Source organism: Rhea americana, unplaced genomic scaffold (genome assembly GCF_003343005.1).
Source record: "Rhea americana isolate MKP2758 unplaced genomic scaffold, rheAme1 scaffold_2, whole genome shotgun sequence".
NCBI classification, from domain to species: domain Eukaryota; kingdom Metazoa; phylum Chordata; class Aves; order Rheiformes; family Rheidae; genus Rhea; species Rhea americana.
In genome coordinates, this window is record NW_028186149.1 from 11,891,594 (window position 1) to 11,913,322 (window position 21,729).

A 21,729-nucleotide genomic window follows, 5' to 3' on the forward strand; every position below is an offset into this window, starting at 1 on the left:
CCAGACTTCACGGGTGCTGTGAGTTGTACCTCAGTGTAAAAGACAACCCATGGATATCTGGGAGCCTATTTGTGAAATAAGATATAACGCTTATGTGAATAAGAGCCATAATCCGTCCCGGGGAATTGCTGTCTCCATCTCCTCTTTGTGTGGTCCCTGCTGTGGCACAGCTGTGGTGCCCTTACTCAATCCTCCTTTCTGCCATCCTGAACCCAAAAGGGTCATTTCGAAGAAAGCCAAGTGTCACTTGTAAGTTGATGAGCTCATTTCAGAAATTAATTTTATGTGACTTTTATACTTTTATCAGTTCTTCCAGATCTGGTTGTTTCTATTTCTCACTTTGCTTTAAAGATTTCCTGCTATAAGTTACTTTATACTTTGAAAGTGGTTGCCGTNAAAAAAAAAAAAAAACTCACTCTTACTAAATACATCCCATTTGGTAGGAGGAGTAGAAATGTTTACAAGGAGGTCCCAAGAAACTCAGGTCATGAATCTTGCATTGAGCGCTACTCTCTTGCAGCGCGGTACAGGAGGATTTGCAGCTCTCCTGGCGGGCAGCCTTTCCAACAAAGAAACGGCGAAAACTCTGCCCTCGGGAGCTCTTCCCACAGGTAAATACTGCTGCAAGGAGCCCGATCCTCCGCAGCTGTTCGAGCCCGCTCCCCCGCCGCCATGCCCAGCCCGAGCAAACTTGCCCGGTGCCCTTCCTAACGGCTGCTGCTGGAGGGGCAGGGGGGGACCCCCCGCGCCGGGCCCTGTCAGCGCGCCGGTGGCAAATGGCTCCCGCGCGGCAGGCGCGGGCACCCGGCGGCGGCGAGGCGGCGCCGCGCTGCGCCTTTAAAACGGCCGCCATGACGCGGGCGGCGGTTGGTGCGGGCCGTGTGTGGCGCCCGCGTCACGCGGGCCGGGAGCCAGGCGGGGCTGCTGCCCGGTGTCAAACTGAGCCGCCTCGGAGCGCCCCGCTGCCGGCGGGGGGGGCGGGGGCCGGGGGCTCCGCCGCTCCGGAGCCGCGGGTAGCAATGCTTTGGTTTAGTTGCTTGTAGGTAGGTTTTTCTGTCTTACTTTCCCCCCACCCCCAGCCAAAAAAATGACAGTGTGGTGTAATGCTGCCTGGCGAATGGTTTCTGAGATGCTTGTAAAATGGTGAACGTGTGTCACACAGTCCCCGAGGGAGCCGTTTCCTCGCCCGCTGGGGGAGAGGGGGAGCGCTGGGCGCCGGCGCTGCCCCCCAAGTTGGGGTGGCGGTGTGGGGCTGCGGGCTTCGCCGACAATACCCCGCACGAGAGCTCGGTGTCGCCTTTGCGTTTGGTTTCGCGGTATCGAGGAGAACGCTTTGCAAATAGGTTGTGGCAGTTGTCATTTTGCAGCCACCTCAGGTGAACTAAGAAGTGGTTTGGAAGAATGCATTGAGTTATTTGGTGAACAGTACTGAAGAAATGCCCTTTTGATTAGTTTGTAGCTGTTGGTTTTGGTGTTTTACATGCTGATAACTGTATAATGAATGGTCCCCTTAAAAAAAAAAAAAAAAAAAAAACAGCAGTATTATATGTTATTATTGTCATCATCTATTTCTGTAAACTTTAGCTGAAGAGCATGATTTCCCTATTCTGGACTTCCCAGAGCTGTATGACATTTCTGGCATCCATTAATGCTACAGCAAAAACATCCTGAGTCCTTGGTCAGTTGCTTAGTGTTCTGTGAAGTAGGAATGACTTATTTAAGAGCAACAGCAACAAAAAGGCCTGGATCATTTCTGCGTATTCCATGAAGCGGTAGAAAAAACTCTGTAGTAGAAATAGTCCAGCACACTACGAATAGGGAAACAAATTGGATTTTTTTTTCCCCATGCTCATTGACGCCTTTCCTCTGCTGAATTCAGTATACCTATAGAAGAGGTATAGTGCAGGAAGGATGGCCTTATGGATAAAGTACTGATTTAGGCCTCAGGAGTTTGGGGCTCAATTTGTAACTCTGCTTACCGGCTTTTTGTGACTTGTGTATAAATCATTTTGCTCATCTGTACCTCAGCTTCCCAATTTTTAAAACAGGAATACAGTTTTCAGAATCTCACCAGGGATAAGATCGTACATCTATTTGGGATCCTTAGTATAATAGGGTGACTGGAGGTACAATGAGCCCACTTGGTATGTGACTATATATGTATAGTATGTCAGTCTTTCTTTCCTTTTCTCTCCCTGTGTGAGTGTGAATATACAGTTTAGGTTAAAGTTTTTAGTTTACCAAAGGATCAAAATTAACTTTACCATCCTTGATTTTCAGGCATGAAGCATTTCTTGTGTTTGAAACGCAGTTCAGCTTTTCCTGTTTTAATAGCTATTATCAGCTATTATCAGCCTTGCCAGGCTTCTGAAGAAATCAGTCTGTGATTGCACTTTTGCTCTCAGGTGGAAATATGCTTGTGTCTCTGTAGAATGCCTGTTTCTATTGTATTATGTTGCTGTTTTCATACTGCTGATAATTAAATGCAGCTTTTTTTTTTTTCCTCCTTATTGATTAGTTGTTGAAGTAAAAGAAACCTCTGTCCTCCCCATGCTAACTGTTGACATGGAAAACAAGGAAAATGGCTCTCTGGATGTCAAAAAGTAAGTGAATCCATAGTGTTTAGTTTTTGTGAACAGAACATGGAATTGGATTTTAGTTTTTCTTTGACTGACTTTATGTAGTTGGCAAGGGTTGGTGCCTCCATCTTGGCTTGTTTCAAAGTTTCCCTGTTCTCAATTCCCTTTATTATATTTCAACTTCAAAATAGAAGAGTCTTGGGCACCGAATTGATTAAAGAGGGGTATGTGGGAGGGCTGTATAGTAATTGAGAGATGCAGAAGCTTGAAGCCTAAGTTGGAGTGTCTCCTTTGACTTAGCCTTTCAACCAGAGAGTAAAGTAAGTAGTATTGTAAGCAATAGTCCACCTCCACTCAGCTGCCTGMTGATGTGAGGGAAGTTCCTTTCACCATTCAGTTGGACTGAAGAGATGAAACTCCTCAGGAAGGGCTTGCAAAGTGGAAGCAAGAAAGCAAGTGGTGCTTGAGGAGTTTAAGGGTCTTTATACTTCCAGCTAGTGCTTTTTGCAGAAGCAGTTCCAAGTGGGAGGAAATGTCCTGTGTCGAAGTCTCCCCTCTCTCTGTCTCTTTTTAAAGAAAGACAGGTATCTTTCCCTGGTGACTGCCCTGCCATCCAGAGCTAAGAAGTAGTAGCAGCAGTGTACGTCTTTCATGTCAGTTCTTCTCTGAAACAGGTATTCTAAACTGTTTGCTGAAGAAGCCCTAAACTGCTGGAGTGGAAATAAGACAAAGCTCCACATGGTATGCATTGCCCTACGATACTCTTCAGTGTGATGAACTGCTTGCTAAGGGGGAGAAACTGTTTTTGGAGAAGTTTCTGTATCCCTGAAGATCAGCAGTGCTTAGATTAGGAGCAGCAATCCTAAGTAATCCTGAGACCCAAGAAGTGGGGCTCTGATGTGAAAAAAATGAGCATTACATCTCTAAGGGTTATAGATGCTGTGCTGATATATAATACAAAGAGAGGAGCTGGAGAGTTCCTAGTATCTCCTCTTGGACTGCAACGCTTCTGCAAAACTGCATCTTGTGCTTCTCCTTCAGATTTCTTTGCCATGAGCTTTACAAGAAAACTTGGTAATGCCTAGACCCCTGGGTGGTAGAGTAATATAAACAATAATAAAAATTATAGTTGCTTTAGGATGGTGATGAAGCACCTGATTATGACACAGGATCAAAAGATCTGATGACAGCCATTAAAATCGGTATGTTCCCCCTCCACTTGAGTCATTGGTTACACCACACTAATATAAAATGCATTTGCCTAGTCAGTGAATACACATAAATTATACCATATATGTCCCTCAGAAGCCACCCTCAATTAGCAGTCTTTCTTCTACAATGGAGACTCCATGGGAGGGAAACAGGGAAAAACTCGCAGCTTATATTTAATTATTTTCCCCTGAGGCTTAGGTGATAAAGGCTCAACTACTAATTGTGAAGGTGGCCTTTTAAGGCTGATGGGGACTGTAATTAAACTGAACTGAAGCTGTGGTTTCAAAATGAATGCATGCAATATGTAAGTGCACATGTCTGCAAAGCAAGTATTTGGCACTTTCTTGAAGTGGTTATAAATAGCTTGGATAAGATCTGTTTGTTCACAGCTATATCCTACCACATGATGGCAATAAAGGCACAGGGACAGTGGTGAAAAGTAGACAAGCCAAATCTATTCATAATCAGGGCATCTGGTATCCGGTTGTACAGCCTAAGATGCCAGCCCTCTTAAGGTTTTACAACATTCAGGATGTCTGGTGCATGGTTAAGCCATGGCTCTTCTAAATTCAGTTTCCTTGTCTGAAGAGTAGCTGTATGCAGCAGCAAGGCAAGGAGACTGTCAAAGTCTAGAAGTCCGAACACCATCTGTGTGCATAGATGGGTTAAAATCCAGCCAGTTTCCGAAAGTCTGTCACATGTCCTTGAGTCTGCCCTTGCAGCTGTAGCTGTGGAAATTGACTCCACTTGAGGCTGAGCATGATGCTATTGCTTGAGGCAGGAACTTTTAGTTATTTCCTGGGATTAATCTATAGCAGAACCTGTGAAGTCATTGCAGTTGGGTCTGGGATGGGGCTGGACCAGTCATTGTATTTCCTTGTACTACAAGAGCTACGTGAAGAACCAATAAACTTGAAGTAAAATACAAAATTGTGAAAGGGAGGGTTTGGGACCATAATTAGCTTGAGATTAAAACACTTTGGAAAGTAAGCAAAATATATATATATATATATATATACAGATTGAATCTTTTATTTGCTGTTTAGGATAAATTAAATAAGGTTCAACATCTTTAAGATTTATTGTGTTTTTTAATGCTGAGTTGTTGGGGTTTTTTGTTTTTAAGTAGGAGATGAGACATTCAAAATGATAGTGTATGTCTTAGGAATGCATATCTTATGCAAAGATTTAAACGTGATTCTTCAAACGCTACTTCAATAAGTATGTATAGGTTTTTTGTGGTTCATAGCACATTTTACTTTTTAAGCCTCAGAATATACGCAACACCAAAAATTGAAAGGCATATTTTTGATTTAAAAAATAAGTGCAGCTCTGATAAGCGAGAGTCAGATATTCAGTTCTGTAGAGTGTTACCTATTTCTGTAATTGCAGTCAGTGAAGCAGTTCATAAAGTAAGGTATTACTTGATGAGTAAGAAACTCTAGTCCCTAGCTCATTGCTCTCGAATATGTTTATATTTTAGAGATAAATGAAAATAACAGCTTTTAGAAGGGCAATTGCAGCATAAAGTATGAAATCTAGGTTGCCATATGAGTCTGTAGAGCAACAATTTTCTTGCCATATTCAAAGGTATCCCCTAAGAGTCAGGGGAGAAGTGAAAATCACTGTGTTCGTGAGTCCTCCATCACAGGATCAGCTTACTCATAGTAGTTGGGATGTTGTTGAAATGAAGTGACTTGAGGTACTATCTGTGATTCTGCCCCCTTCTCATCATGGGCTGGTTAAAAGTGATGGGCCCTTGATTCACTCAGATGTTTTGCTGAAGACATACTTAATTACGTTTTTCTGAATCCTAGTGACCTGCCATTGTTGCTTTAGGGCAGCCATTTACTAAGCCAAGCCAACACATGTTGAGGTGATGGTGGTTAGAAAAGAAAAATTCGAAGAGCAGGAAGAAAGATGCTGTCAGGAGAATATTACGTGTGTTTGTTCTCCAGCTATTGCTACTGAAAATCAAGGTCCTATGTTTAAACTTCAGGGCCTGAAATGGATAGGACTCTGGCATCTGCCCTGCTATGTACACATTTGTTATTTCATCATTAGTGTTACAGTTAAGCATGCATGACAGTGGAAAATATTCAGGATGAACTTGAAGGTGAAATGAGACCTCTAGTTGGAGAAGCATGTTCTAAAAGTTGTATATTTTGAAATGTATCTTGCTCTTCATGCCTCTAAATTGCTGCAGGAAAGGCAGTCAAGTTTCACTGTATGTATTTTTCACCAAGAATTTGCAGATACGCAAAGGTTATCTGAGATAGCAAAATGGAAGGTTGAGCATAAGGATAGCAATATGGATGTTTAGTTGTTTCTGTTACTGTGGAAAGCAATTGCCTGAGGACAATCAGAAGGAATTTATTCTGATTGTGTTTAACAGCTGCTTTCCAGGATTAATAGCTTTTTAAAAAGTCCATAGATTTGTCCAAAGATGAGTCCAAAAGCAATTTTGGAATAGGTTTTATTTAGAGCTATTGGTGCAGTCAATGGTGGTTTTGTTTTTCTGTTTTACAAGGTAAAAGTGGTTTCCAATAGTTCCTACCAATGTTACAAAGAAGTATTATGTCATCTTGGAAAAGACTAAGCCACACACTGCTATTCTTTATAAGTATTTGGTGGTTGAAAACAGAGGTCTCAAGTCTGGGTTTTGGTATCTCAGACATGGCAAAGGCAGCCACTCCACAGGTGAAGGTCGTGACTGATTACATTTGACTGATGTGAAGATTCCTATATTTTCCTCTTTTCTGAAGAGAGGTATCTCAGTGGTCCCCATGTCAGGTCTTTGAAATGGAAGAAAACAGGAGTGACTGTTCTGTCTTGGAGATCTCGAAGGATACTTTCCCTGGAGAAATGGAAAGGGAAAGGATGTACGTGGGTTGTGCACAAAGAAGCAACTGCACATAGTCTGCACATACTTAGTGATTATTCATCTGTATTTGCATTTTGCAGTTCAGTAGAGAACGGGAGACCTCCAGACCCTGCTGACTGGGCTGTTATTGATGTTGTGAATTACTTCAGAACAGCGGGATTTGAAGAACAAGCCAATGCTTTTCAAGAACAGGTAAATCTGTTAGGAAACATGCATTCACCCTTTGACTGCCACCACCTTCTCACACTGCACATTTTTGCAATGGATCTGATTATTCAGTTAGTAGGTAGTAAAGTGTTGTGAAAATTACTGTTAGGGGGGTGAAAATCCTTGAGACTGTTTTGATCTTTTAGTAACAACATTGCTCCACAAGATGTGGATAGTGGGATGAAAATGGAGTATGTGTTTAAAGCACTCATCTGAAAGCTGAGGAGCCTAAACAGATTTTCTGGCTTAGTCTCAGACTATACAAGCCATTCAGTTCCACTGTTTTGTTGTTTAAGATGAGGATGGTAGTTCTCTTCTTAAGTGCACTATGCAAATACACTCATGAGTTTATAAAATCCTGGGATCCTAAGAAGCAATTTACTTTCGAAGACCTAGGATGAAAAAAGGCTGCTGTGTCCCATTGGCTTGACAGTGCAAGCAAACAGGAAGAGGGGAAGTTGATGATAAGGGGGAAAATATCTTTTCTTGCACAGGAGCAACGTGTTTGCAGGACTCTTGAGAAGAAAGGTCAGGCGTTCCTTTTTGGGTCTTGTGGGAGGAAGGCAAAAGATTGTGTTGGTGCTTTTAAGCCTGAATAAGATCTGGAGAGTCTGTTTCCTGCAGCATATCTGTGAGCTGAGGAGAAATTATGAACTGGAKAAAGCAGCCCTGTTTTCTGTGAAAAATTTCTCCTATCTGCCTTTGCTTGACAAAGTAATGTTACCAGAGAAAAGTCAATTAAAGGGGCTGCTGTAAACTGCCTTCCAGAGAAAATGATGGCTGAAACACACCTTTTTTCACAAGTTGCTGCTTCAAATGTAGCCTTTGTGGTGCAGACATCAGGGATAGTTTTAACAGCCCATGTGCACGAGTGCGGTCTCTGTTTATCTCAGTGTAACAAATGTGGTTTCCATTATATCTGATGCTAATGGATAGATTTTTCTGGCAGTTTCAGTCAGCAAGGAGCTTTAACAATTGTATGGCTCCTTGTGACTGGATTACCAGCCCATGGGTGAAGTGTGTTAGTGGGGCAGGATAGGGTGGTTTTGCTTACTTGGCCTACCGTGCTCTTCCACAGAGAAGGAGCTTATGTCTCCAGATCTTTCACTCCAGCATCTTCTCTGATAAGTCCATAAGTTTGCATGTGAGAACAAGGAAATTCGTTGCCAACACTTGTATTTTGTAACCAAAATAGGTGACCTGACCTTTCAAGGTGCTGAGCCAGTGCAAGTTATTGGCAGCTCTGCAGGAAAACAGTGCATCTAAAGTGAAATAAAGTCAGCCTCTTGGTCAGGTTAATCTTGCTGACCCTCAGCACCTGGACAGTGAAACTAGATCTGATTGTAACTGATGAGTGTAAGACAGTATCTAAATTTAGCTCTTTGTCCTAGTGGATAAAAAGCCTGTTATGGGTAATTCTCTGGATGGGTGCAGGGAGAAGCTCTTCCTGCAGCTGCTGCTAATTTTTCAGAATTTGAATACACTCTAGACTGTTTTTTGTTGTTTACTCATCTTCATTCCTTAATATCAGCATTCACGTCTCTTCAACAACACCGGAAGAGTGTCTTAAGAAAAACACAGGCCAAAAAAAATTGAGGATTCTGGGCTTTTTTTTCTATACGCTGATAGATACCTCTGACTTTCATCAAATATCTTAATCTCTCTGCACCTCAGCTGGCTTGTCAATAATACTGCAGTAATTACTACTGATACTGTAGCAGAAAGGTGAGGCTAATACATGAGTTTTGACAAAGCAATTTGCAGCAGCCTAATGGAAGACAGCATAGAAGTGGAGTGTACAGATTTTATTAGTATTTTGCAATGAGGGCTAGTGGCTTTGGGGGGAAGCTGAAGTAAGGTTCTTTTCAGCAATCTGCTGCCTGGTCTCTGCTAGGAGGGCAGGCAGTAAGCTGCCRTGGGCAGAAATGTGGCTGAGCTTTCACTGCCAATGTCACTTGATACGTGATCTTTAAAGAGAGAGAGGCTGACAATTGCTGCCAAGATATGGCCAGGAGACATGGGGCAGACACTCCTTACAGCGGAAATTATTGCCACTTTTTTCCCCCTCGATTCCCTCAGTGGCATTGAGAGCAGCTACTATTTGGTTCTCCATCCTAACTCTGCCCAAAGTCTGCACCAGGAAAGAGCCCAGACTGAAACCCTGTCCTAACCTCTTACCAGTCATTTTCTCCATTTCCTCTACACTGCTTAGAAGCCACTAGTTTTAACTCTATGTACTTCAGATAAATATTACCAGGATCTCAGAAAGTCTCTGGATGTGGCAATGCTGCCTGGTTCACTTTGAACTGGTAGCCACCCCCTGTGTGTGGAGTCACAGAGCACACAACTGAAGCTGTGGCTGTCTGAATTTCCCTACTCTTTCTTCAGCAGCTTGCTCAGGCGTCAGAGACTTAAATTCGTTTGGTTTGCTGCTCCCCCAAAGCGGACTGGAAGGTGAATGGATTTGTAAATACCAAGGGAAGGTATCCCATTTCATCTACAATGTTGTGGGAAATTGTTTTCCACTGAACAGCTTCAGCAGAGGTAGCAGAATGGTTTCCCTGTCGTCCAGAATGCAGTCATGAGATCTATTGTTACATTTAGCATTTACGTAACAGTAACTCAATCCACGCATTCTTTAAATAAATTCTGAATAAATGGATACTCTTTTTCCCAAAGCAAATAGCTCAATAATCTTGTAAGACTTGAATATTTCTTACTTAGAGAAAACATTTTAAGGACTATAGAATGTTTTTTAAAACTGTATTATAAATGCTGGTAGGTGATGATGATGATTGTATTTCCTTCTTGGAGTTCCAATGATGTCAGCAAGACCAAAGATCTTTCCGATGAAAACAGATTCAACTAAAAGAAGGTATCGCCCAATTATGAAAACCAAAATTTCATCAAGCAACTCTTTCCAGCTGATCCAAGGAGTTGAGGATACAGGACAACTGAAGAGAGAGGCAGAATAGATGAGGGATGAGGGTGTGAGCGTCTTCAAAGAACTGTTGTCTGCCAAGTACATTGCTGAGGTTTTTGTACCAGCCTTGGTAGCATGCAAGGTCACAGCTCACTCTAAGACTGAAGCCATTTGCTTTGCCTCAAGACATGCTAGCATTACTACTGGCACAGCTTCTTMACCAGTAGTATTGCAGTACATCAGTGAGTCAAAGGAACCTGTTAGTGGTTCAGTGGCCTCACTGTTGTGTCACAAAAGCTCCCTGCAAATGGTTGTCCTCAGTGAGCAGGAAAGCTGGGGTTGGACACCAGCTGGTGTCTGCTGCCACCTTCTAGCAGAGCTGCAGCATAGTGGAGTGCAGGCACTGAGACCCTTCTGGGACTATGAGGAATTAGTGTAAGGCTCTAGGAGTGCCTTTGCAGATGATACAAAAAAGGCATACTGAAAGCTGTCATTGAAGTTCCATCCTCACAAAAAATCCAGAAAACAGAAGTAGCAGAGAAGAAATTCACAGAAGTCACTAAAGCATATGAAGCCTTGTCTGATGCCAAAAATATGAAATGACTGACAAATCTATGGAAGCAGGTTTACATGGAAAAGCAAAAAGATCTAGAAGTAAAGGTGGAAAAAAGAGATAGAGCTTATGATAGACACAAAGATGTAACACACTTGAATTCTGAATTCATATTCAGTCATCTGCACCCATATGTGTTTAGAGAGAATCAGTCTTCTATTCATTGAAAGCCTTATATCACCTAGTTCCTAACTCTTCTAGAATACATGGGGAATCCTGTGGAGGAAGGAGAAAGGAAAGGAATAGATACACTTTTCCTGGTTTTGGAGTTTCTCCCATTCCAGGCACTGGATTTACTTTGGTTCCCACCAAGTTGGAGCTGTTCTTCATCCTTCATTCCATCACTGAACAGCATTGGAAAAGGCAACTTTAGATCAGTCATAAGAATGAGCAAAATAGTCAATGGTGTCAGAATTCCCACAAAAAGAATTGTGACAAGTGGAAGAGAGAGAATATAAACTGTTTCTAATTATTAACATTCTCAACAGTAACTGGAAGGAGGCATCTCTTATAACCGGGTAAAACATTACTGAAAATATTTTTTTTAGAAATGCTAAGTTATGTTGTGCTTTATGTGAGAGATTAACAGTCATATCTGATAAGACTTTAAAGCAATTCAACTCTCAGTTGATCTTTGATGATATTATGTTTTTTTCATGCAGTTTGTATTTATAAATCATATCAAATGATAGAACTCACTTTGGGCAAATTAATGCTAAACTGTAATAAGTCTCCCTTGTATTAGGGTGATCTGGGACATTTGCAAGACAACATTTAATAGTTGTAAAGAAGATACTGCAGTGGAATAAATTGATGTGGGATGTTTATATATAATGCTTTAAAAAATATATTTATAATAATATTATAATGCTTATAAAAATACAAATTATAGTTTGATAGTTAACTATATTGTGATGGACAACAACCATATATGCAAGCAGCTGAATCAGTTGTTGGCTATTGCTACCAAACTCAAAATTGTGTTTGCATGTTTTATTAAAAAACTTTTTTTTTAAAAAAAAAAAAATAAATAAATTAAAAAAAAAGGAACAAGATGAAGCCCAGTGCAGGAGAATACCATAAGACTATGTACTTTCTTGGGGTGTGGTGACCTTGGGAGCTGTGACACACTAAGTGATGCACTGTTCTGTAGGTGTAGCTCATGTTTTTGTGATAGTATAGTATGATTGAGCTGCAGAGCTGTGTAAAGACAAGGACAGTCCCATGTCTTAAAATTAGGTAGAAGCTGAGAAATGCATATTTTTTCTCTTGCTTTTTGACCTTGAAAAAATCACTTASAGTTGATTTGCAACAGTATGACAAGGTTTTAAGGTGGAAAACTCCCCAAAGCTGACAGGATTTCTAATCTAAGTAGATCAGAAAGCCAGAGTCTGAGAGAAAAAGTGTATTATCAATGATTTAAAGGTGGAATTTTAAGCACAAACAGGTAGGGGGTGTTGAGAATCGCACTTGAAAGTCGCTCCTCTTAGCCTCTTTCATTGTCAGTGGAGGAGGAAAAGTTCCTCCAGAGGGTTAAGTTCAAGGCAGATTTCTTTTAAAATTTCTGATTGTAGAAATCCCTTTTTTTTTTTCTTTTTTTCCCACGGAGACATGTGAAGGGTAGCCTTTTAAAGCAGGCACCTAAAGTTGTTAGCAAATCATGACAAGACTAGTCCAAACTTGCACATTGCCGTCAATAGTAATTCTTCTGATATGCAGTTCACTGCCTTCTTCCCAAGAACATCTTTCCTTTTATGATGGAAAAGTAGACAATCTGCACACATGTACCTATTAATTTGGAACAGATTTAAAAGGAAAGAATTTTGAAGTGAGGTAGCTTCGGGTTTTGTGCTTGACTAAGTAGTATTTGTGCCTTAGCACAGATGAGCACTTGAAAATCAGACTACTAGAAGAATTTAACAATTAAAACATAGTTTCAGAAAAATAAATGCTACTATTTATTTTTTCATTGATCCTCTGTAATGATCTTCCATTTGTTGCATTACTGTTCTCACCTGTTAATTTCTGCATTGTCTTCATCAATTCTTTAATTCTTCTTACAGGAGATTGATGGCAAATCATTGCTGTTGATGACAAGAAATGATGTACTGACTGGACTTTCATTAAAACTGGGGCCTGCGCTGAAAATCTATGAATATCACGTAAAACCTCTACAGACACAACATCTAAAGAACAACTCTTTATAGCGAATTGTCTAATTGGGGTCATGTTGTGCCTCAAACAATAAATAAGCAATTTGGTTTCATGTAATGGAACTTTGTAAAGAGAGAATATATCTGTTAAGAATTTAAACCAAATTACAATGATATATATCCTATTGGATAGAGCTGGCAATATAATATATACTAAGTCTGAACTGAGAGAGGTGGTGTGTATTTTTTTCATGGTGCATAACAATTTTCTCTTTTAGGATTTGTCAGTAAGCGTATTGAGATAGCTACATCACTGTATCCAGAACAAAAGGGAAGTATGGTCATTCTCATTTTTGAGCCAGATATATTCTTTTTTCATGAGTTAAAATACCAAAAAGAGAACAAAAATAAAGTTTACATGCATCTTTGGGAGAGAGAAATGAATAAAAGTATGTTCTGGTGTACATCAAAGACCTACCGAAATTATTACTGCTTATAATTTTGGGATGAGACTGAGACTTGCCAACTCACCCTTTTTTGCAGAGGGTCCTATTTTTGACCTTATTAAGGTTTACTTGTGGTATGCTGCAATGTTTAAAGCTGTACATAAACTAACATAACCCCTTCGATAGCAGAAGGCGTTGCTGACAGGTGAAACTGGATTGTGTATTTTTTGCTGTCCCTTAAATTTTCAGCTTGTTTCCACCTGTTTTTAATAGTAGTTCTATGTAAAGTATAGTTGGTTTTTAAAAGTTTGTGTTGCTTAGCAAAACAAAAAACTTCATTTTATTCTTTTTTTAATTTATAATAACTGTTTTCTAACATGCAGAAATTTGTAAAAAGAGTAAAATTCTGCACATTTTTAATATTATTGTCTGTCATAGTGTTGTAACAACTGATCTTTTTTTTGATGCTTTACTTACGATTTGAATACTTGTTTTAAAAAACTGAAAGAAGCTGTCTTGTCATCATACATCTCTGTTAAAAGAGAGTCTTGTTCAGTCTGTTTGTACCAGTTTCCTATTTGATAGGTTGCTTGCTATATCCCAATAAAACATTGCTTATGTTTGGATTCAGTTTACTTTACAGCTTTTTTTTTTACTTTCTCTGTTTCTTTATTGCAGAGTATCAGAGGCTCCCCCTCTTTCTTTTCTTTTCTTTTCTTTTCTTTTTCTCCTCCATTTTCCTATTAAAAAGGTACCAAAACTTACTTAATATCCTATGTTCTTGTGGTTACTTCTAACACGCTTTGCCAAGAATTTAAAGATTCAATTGTTTTTTCCTTTTGCTTTTGCTTAGGCAGTGCTGAAGGTGAGAATCTGAAGCCCTGGTCACAGTTCGCCAGTAACACCTGTGCTTCTCTTACCCCCTCTAGAGCTCCCAGTGGTGGAGAGGTCCTGTGCTGGCCCTGGTATAGCAGGGTGAATTACCCCAAAGCGGCTGGGAAGTATCCCACAGATAGTGCTAAGCACTCTCCAGACTCACCATCATCTCTGACCCAGGGAGCTTTGTGATGACCCCTGAAACTGCAGCATGGGGTTGCGTCAGTGAAGCTGAGCAGAGGAACTGGGAAGTAGCGAACAAGCAGAARTGTGGTGAATGTGGAAATGGGATGGGAGGAGATGGTGAGGGGATTTAGCTAAGAAGGGAGAAGAGAGTGCAGCACTGTCAGCCGGATGGGGGCAAAGCGATAGGATTCAGTGAGAAGAAGCAGAAGCTTCTGTGATCCTGTCTGGATGGTGCCTTCACTGCTGGCTTGGTCAAGTGCAAGGAGGCTGTGGATGCTACAGTGCCAGGGGAATTGCTCATTTCTTGTGTTGAGATTTGAGAGGAGGTGAAACCACATTAATAGCATAGCTGGACTGTGGGTAAAGCTCACAGTGAGCTGCATAATACRTAAACTGTACATCAGTGTGCTTTCTTGTATAATTGCTAAACTTTACACTGTATGCTGTTTTCTCGTGTAGATTCTAAACTTTACACTGTATTGTACACTATTTGGAATYTGAGACACAGGGTAGAAGGCAGGGACATATTCACTGCTTTTTTCACTGTGCCTTGTACTGTATTCATTTTTAGGTATCAATCTATTAGCAGCAGGTTTGTATTTCATAGTCTATTCTTCTTACAGCTTTTTTATTTATAGCTTTGTAGCATCCAGGGATACCTGCTGGGAGCAGGGATCTTCTGGAAAGCTTGATTCAAACAGAGACTGTCATCTTTGTCTGGAGAGTTTTCAGGTACAATCTGTATCTGACTAGTTACAGGCTGCAATTGAAAAATTGTACATTAAACTACTAAATATTTTAATATAGAACTGGTTCTGTTTATGAAAAGGATTATGTGAAGCAGCTGCCTGCAGTAGTCAGTAGCTCCCTACCAGCCCTGTATTCCTGGCATTGCTGGAGTAGATTGCTTAGGACTGCATTACTGAAAGATGAATTGAATAGTCCCTTTTTCTCCATTTGCGTTTGGAGTGATAGAGACACATTTTGTAAATCTATGAATGATACAAAAGTATAAGTAAAATATTCCATCAGAAGTAAAAACCTCCACTGTATAGCTGTAAGGACTCATCTGGTAATTACTGAGCACTGCACTTTCTTTTTACCATGTTTTAGTAAGCAAATGAATTGAATTTAAAAACATCCAGATTGTATTCCTCTTTTGATCAACACCACTAAGTAGTTCATACAAGTAGAGGCATAACAGAAAGCTCAGTGTAAGCCTGAAAGGGAATTTGGAGGATGTTATACAGACAGAAGTAATTTTTTTTTCTGCTGTCTCTGATCTTCTTTGTGGTTTCCTACTGTTACATGAGCTTTCTAATGCTGCCATTCTCTTTGTGCAGGTGACCAGCCTGGTTTTGTCCGTTACATTCTCCTTGCTGCTTCTGGGAAGAGAAAAAAAAAAAAAAAAAAAAGAGAGAGTCTTTTAAAAACAGATTGAATGTTTTGAAAGAGGAAGTCAAAACCAGGTTATTTTTAGCTACCATTCCTCTTGCAGAAAACACAGCTGCTGTTGAGATGAGGAAGCATGAGGAAGCTAGTGGGCATTACTGGATACTGTGTCAATGCTGCAGTTCTGATATGCGCAGAGCCATTCAGGACTCCAATTTAAAATGTGTCCTTAACACTGCAGTTGGGAGATTGCCTTTTCCTTAAAAGCCATCCCTGCATCCCTGTGCTTTAGGTGATGTTTAAGCTGCCAGCTGTCCAACTGCCCAGCAGATTTGGGGTATGAGAGTGAGGACAGTCTCAGTACTGYTGGCCTCCTTGTTTTTACTCTGAATGAGCACTTCAGAGAGGGGCCTCCCCTCTCCTGGAGCAATATTTGGAGGCAGCTTTATGGAGCAAAGCAGCAGTCAGCTTCCCTGACCTGCTGTAGGTCAGCACAAGAGCAGAGATGCAGCCAAGTTCCTGTTCCCTCTTCCTGCCTTGCCCCTCTCCTAATACTGCTAGTGCTTGTCTATCCGAATCTGTATAATGTTTTTCAAATTGATTCAAAAGCACTACAGTATTTCTTTTTTGGTACAATAGGTGTGAAATATGTATTGGTATGCATTAGTTTTGATGTAAGGAAGTAGTTCACTGTCTTCTCCAATTGTGAATGCACAAGGCATAGCATGTTCTCTTTGTGTCCAAATATAGTGCTAAGTACCATAAATTAAGCATTTATAAGGCAACTAGCAGCAAGGTATGAAGGCTGTGGTTGTGCCAGCAAGGTCACTCTCTCAACCCAGAAAAAAATGTTCTCTGCTTGTTGATCTTTCTCATGCCTGTATTTATAGTTGTTCTCTTTAGAACAGTTTACCTTAATGTGCTGCACATTGTTAATAACAGGACAAGACTCRGCAGCTGTAGTGAAGGGAGTATCACCCACCTGGTTAGGAAGGGCCCAGGAAAATGTCACATTAGGCCCTCACTGCCAGCAATTGCTTGCTGAATTAACTCTTCTTTTGCTGCTTTTTTCAATATGTTCAGCTTCTACCAAGTCCCTCACCTCCTCCTCCTCTTAAAAATCAGCATTTAACTGGGTTTTCAACACTCTTTCCCTTTCTCCTGACACACTGAAATTACAGTTGTAGTTAAATAACTGCAATTAGCAGAAAAAGCAGAGGACCCTTTTTTATATGAGCACGGGAGAAGCTACAAAGCTGGTTAATGTTTTCCATTTTTATGACAATATTGTCTTACATAGCCCTAAGTGATCAAAAATGTGAAAGCTGCGATTGAGCAGGAACAGAAAAACATTTCATTTTGTGTCCGTTCTGGCTCTTGGCTTCCAAGTCAGAGCAGTAGTTCCTTCCCTTCCAGTAGTGGGGTTTGGGCCCAAAAGATGTGTGGAAAGTACAGTGACTCTCACCATGTAAGTGAAAATTGTAGCTGTCACGGGCTCAATAGGAAGAGTCTGCTCTGCCCTCTCTCGTCCAGCTCAGAGGCAATTGTCTGGGCAATGGATTGGCATTGCTTCATCTAGCAGAGAACTAATGGACTCAGACTTGGAGATGTCAGCCAGGAGAGTCTGTCTATTTCTTACTCCATCACACTGAAGGCCTCCACACAATTTCCCATCTGTGTCCAGCCTGCAGTTGTTGAGTTGCAAGAGCAGCTTCCCTCAAGGGTTTCAGAGAGCAACGGCTGATTTAACCCACTGGTAGCCCGCAAGAGCAGTCACCACTGGAACAACTGGCAGACTGCTTTAGTAAGTAGTTTTTCTTTCTGTTGGGAAAAGYTGTGTTTTGTTTAATATGCTAATATGAAAAGATCATTAATTTTTTTTTTTGCTTATCCTCTGTAATTAGGAAAATGCTGGACCTAGTGATGTTCCTTTGGATCCCAGCTGTGTGTTCAACTTAGCCCCACAATAACATTAGCTGGTAGATGCTGTAAACTTGAGGAACACGACCATAACATCAAATACCTGGAGAGCCCAATGAGGGCATCATGAAGACTGTAAATGGCCTCTCACCTCTCTCTGTGTGAGGGTTTCRTCACTACTGAAGGCTGCTGGTGAGTGTCGGGACTGAGGTTGTATTTACATCCTGCTGCACTGAGAGTATTTGCTAAAGGAAAAATCAGCAGTTATAACTGCTTTATCATCAGGTCAGCTGATTTCTTGGTCGTGGCAGACTTGCACTGACCTGAAGGCATTTTCTTACAGATGATTACTATAAACCAGCTTCCTCTCTACAAACCYTCTACAATACTTTGTATGTTGAAGGCACCCCTGACTTTGCAATGGTTAAAGTATATCAGAAGAGTCAGGGAAAACTGACGAAWCAAGTGCAGTGCTGTATCATCTTCTGCTAGTGGACTGCAGCAGGAGGAAGGAAGTAAAGGTGAGGGAATGTGTAGCTGAATTTGCATCCCAACTGGTGGGTGGCCAAACAACAGGGAGAAATGTGGAAGGAGGTGTGTACCTAGGTGTAGCAATGCAACGCTGTTTTGTAAGGATACATCTCTTCAGCTCCCTCCTCCCTTGTGCATAAATGCTATRTGTCAGCTTGCCTAGGCTTCTTTATGCTGGAAATGTCTGTAATCTAGAAGATTTCGAAATTTGCAAGAGCACAAGCTCATTAAAAGTTGAGTTCTTGTCTTTTTCCAATTGGACATGATCCTAAGCGTGGGAATTCATGCCTAATGCCACTCTTACGTTAGGTRGCAGAAGCCCTCGGTACTTTGGCACCCTGGGCTCTGCTGTTCAGTTTCTCTCTGCACCAAAAATTTGTGTATCACCCTCTTTTTCTAGTTTTGAGTCCCTCAAGTACTGTTTTGAGTTTGTGTTTTCAGTTCTGAAGTGCCTAGATACTTGTATTCACTGATTTGTAGTTTTCTGTTCTTTCCCTTACTTGATTTGCCTGATATTTTTTCCTATCGCTGTATTTCTCCCACTCCCTACCAGTTACCTTGTTTCCTCCTTATCGTCTAGTCTCTCTTGTCTCTCATCTTATGTTCCCATTCTAGGCTGGCAGCACCGTGTGCCTCCATCCACCAAGGCCTGGGCTGTAAATGCTTGTCCCTCAGACAAGCATTTACTTGCAGGAAAACTGCTGTCTTGATCTGTAGTTTGGGCTAGAGCTACATGGAGACATGTCAGGCTGCAGCTCAGAGAAAGCAAGCAAATGTTAACTGGAAGATCCAGAAAAACTTATTCTTATCCTAGCAGAGGGAATGCGGTGGGCAACACCAGTGCTCGGAGCTGAGATATGCTTTTACCTTGAGAGCAGTTTGCAGGGTAGGCAAAGCCAGGAACAGAATTGTTATTGCTCCTTGCTGAGATGCATATAAGCTTTTAGATTTTTTTTTCTGTCCCCCTAAAAACATGCGTAGTGCTCTTGTGGGATATGTGGTGAATTCGTTACAAAACTGGGCTGCCTCCCCTGCCTGTGCACTATGAGATAATGCCCATTTCTGCTTCAGCCTATGCCTTCGAGGTACGCAGGAGTAAACATCTTACCCTCCACCCACCTGCAGCGTCACAGTGAGAAGTGATCATGCCTGTCCTTGCTGTGATCCCAGAGATGGCAGTCACCCAGCAGGGAAGTGAAGGAAACCTGTGCTTTTTAGCTGCAACAAAAAGCAACCACAGTAAAGCAAACCACAGTCTCGTCAGATTCAAATTCAGCCTGTCTTAGCAATGTAGCGCAGCTACAAACTACAGGCTTAACCTTTTGCTTTGATAACTGGTGTTAAAGAGCAATGGAGTCCTAGCTTGCCAGTCAAAAAAGGGTAAATGAAAAGTGGATAACTTGAAAAAAAAATTTTGCAAGTCTGCAGTAAATCTAGATCACAGCTAACCCCTCCATCACAATCAACATTCTGATTCTTACCTGATTGCTGTAGTTCAGTCATGGGACAGCCAACTCAGTCAGTGCCATGCATATATGTGTATATATATGCCATACATATGTGTTGTGCATACATATGTATGTATGCATATACATATGGGAGCAGGTGTATATGCACACTCATGAACATGCATGTGTCCTTTCTAGGCCATCTTTGATGAATGGTTATGTTCTATCTTGAACTCTCAGAACAGAGTTCTCAGTTTATATTCTGATTACAGCTGAGACATGAGTGACATTTTTGAGCTAGAAATAGTTAATAGTTTTCCTTTCAGGATACAGCTGTGCCCTTTCCAGGGAAAAGATGGTCAGCTGTCATATGTGCTAAAATAGCAAAATTCTAAATTCAAAAGCATTTATGTTGAGATATGTAGCCACTAAGTGTGTTTTTTTTCTCACCTTAGGTCGGGTCAGTTAAACTTAGAATCAGGATTCTGCACTCCTGATAAACGCAAGATTTTAAAAAGGGCCTTTAAATAAGAAGAAAACAAAGTAGCTGAAATAGCTATTAAAAGCTAACAGGTCTAAATGTGTGTTAGGAGGCAGGTAAACTGAATATATGTAGAATAATGTGGCCAGTGAAAACAAATCACTTGTACTGACTCTGACAGTGACATTTTGTTTCTGTGTTAGATATTGGCTAATGAATTTGGCTAGCGCATTTTGTCTTTACATGATGTTGGTTACACATGGAACGTGATCAGCAGCAGGGGAGGAGTCTGGCTGGATTGTCCTGGGAAGCTATCAGAACTGAACGGAAACAGGATGTGAAAGAATCAGACACTAAAAGGGTCATAAGATGTTTGTGCACATTAAATATTTGTTTCTTTTTCTCTGAAGGAGGTTCCAGGCATCCTAGAAAAAATTGCTAGGATATAGTCCAAGATTAGCAAGGTCCATGTTATCATCAGGAAAATCTATTTTGAAGAGCAATTTTACAAACAATCTAGTAGCTGCTGTTTGTTTTCCTTAWGTGAGACTTCAGCAAAGCATTACAGCCACCTCTGAGTGAAACACAGTAGGCAACTTCAGTAGCCCCTTAGGGCAGGAATTAAAAAAAAAAATCTCCCAATTAAAACAGTGCGAAGTCTATTGTGGAGGCAGAGTCTAACGAAGCCAATGTGAATTTGGTCAGGGCTGAGGCCAAGTAAATTATGTGGCTAAGTCCTATTTTCAAGAATGATTTATGCCGTCCCTGTCTGCATCTAATTGCCTTTTGAGAGATGTAGGCTTATTCCAAGTGCCTTAGTCCTCTTCTTGGAGGGAATCTGCTCATGTTAGTAGTAACTCAGGCCTTGCAGTGCTAGGTAGAGCTATGCTGAGATGCCTTTAAAGAGCTGCCAAAAGTCCACACGCCTGTGGAGATCTAGAGAAACCACATTGCATGAGTGTACATGTGTGCTTGTAGCCACAGGAAGCTCTGAATTTCTCCTCATTCTACCATGAACGTTAATCCATTACTACTTTGCAAGCCCACAAATGACACACAAATAGTAATGATAAGAAACCTTCCRTCCACGGTAGTGCATTTTTTCATAAGATAGGAAGAGCAGAACAAATGATCTACTTTGTTTAGAAATACTGAAATGTTTAATAATATCTTTCTTACTCCTTTTTTTAATAACTGGTAGAGATCCATCTTTTGGAACAAGATCGGTTACCTTTTTAGGTAAAATTTTCGGAACTAAAATTTACTTACAATGTTTGCATTCACATATAAAAAGTAAATGGTTTCGTTTCTTATTTGGCAAGTAGTCATAAACTAGTCTGTTTTTTGATATTGCTCTTTATTTGCCATAAAAGATACGTTAATAAATTACAAGCCACTAGAAATAGCAGAAATAGTAAGACACAAAGCCACGCATACAATACAACACAATTCTAACAAGGTAAGAAAGAGTGTTCCCAGACAAAGCGGAAAGTGCTATAAATCAAGCTTTTTGAATCAACAGGTAACCAAGGAACAATGTATCTGGGACATTTGTCCTGTTGTTTTTAGGGAGATACTTCAGGCTCATGAACAAAAACATCCTGTCTTCATGGTTTTTTATGTCCTGCTGACCAAGGCAAGAAGAATTCCTGTCCTGCCAAGTACAAGACATGTTGCTCTTTTTCAGTGCCTGTGAATTTAATGATCATACCCAGAGGAGTTTTGTAGGCCTGCCTAGACTGAGAAGTTGCAAAGGAAACTGAATTGTTGATTTCAGAAGTAACTTTGAGCACTTCCCATTGGATTTACACTCTTGTGTYACACAAAGTTCTCTGAAAATGACATGCTGGGAAACTGAAAGTAGCAGTCAGAAGTTGA

At 40.9% G+C, this 21,729-nt stretch overlaps 1 protein-coding gene across 2 annotated transcripts; it reads left to right on the forward strand.

Moving 5' to 3' along the window:
• The first annotated feature begins 470 nt into the window (after positions 1-470).
• Positions 471-13,647, forward strand: SAMD13 (sterile alpha motif domain containing 13). 2 transcript variants are annotated; one of them, XM_085303491.1, is made up of 4 exons: positions 471-611; positions 2,519-2,603; positions 6,756-6,867; positions 12,482-13,647. In XM_085303491.1, the coding sequence occupies exons 1-4, from the start codon at positions 488-490 to the stop codon at positions 12,623-12,625; spliced, it is 465 nt and encodes a 154-aa protein (XP_085159617.1). In that variant the 5' UTR covers positions 471-487; the 3' UTR covers positions 12,626-13,647. The 2 variants fall into 2 exon arrangements, with proteins under 2 accessions (XP_085159617.1, XP_085159618.1); XM_085303492.1 differs by lacking the exon at positions 471-611 and adding an exon at positions 904-1,043.
• The last annotated feature ends 8,082 nt before the right edge of the window (positions 13,648-21,729 follow it).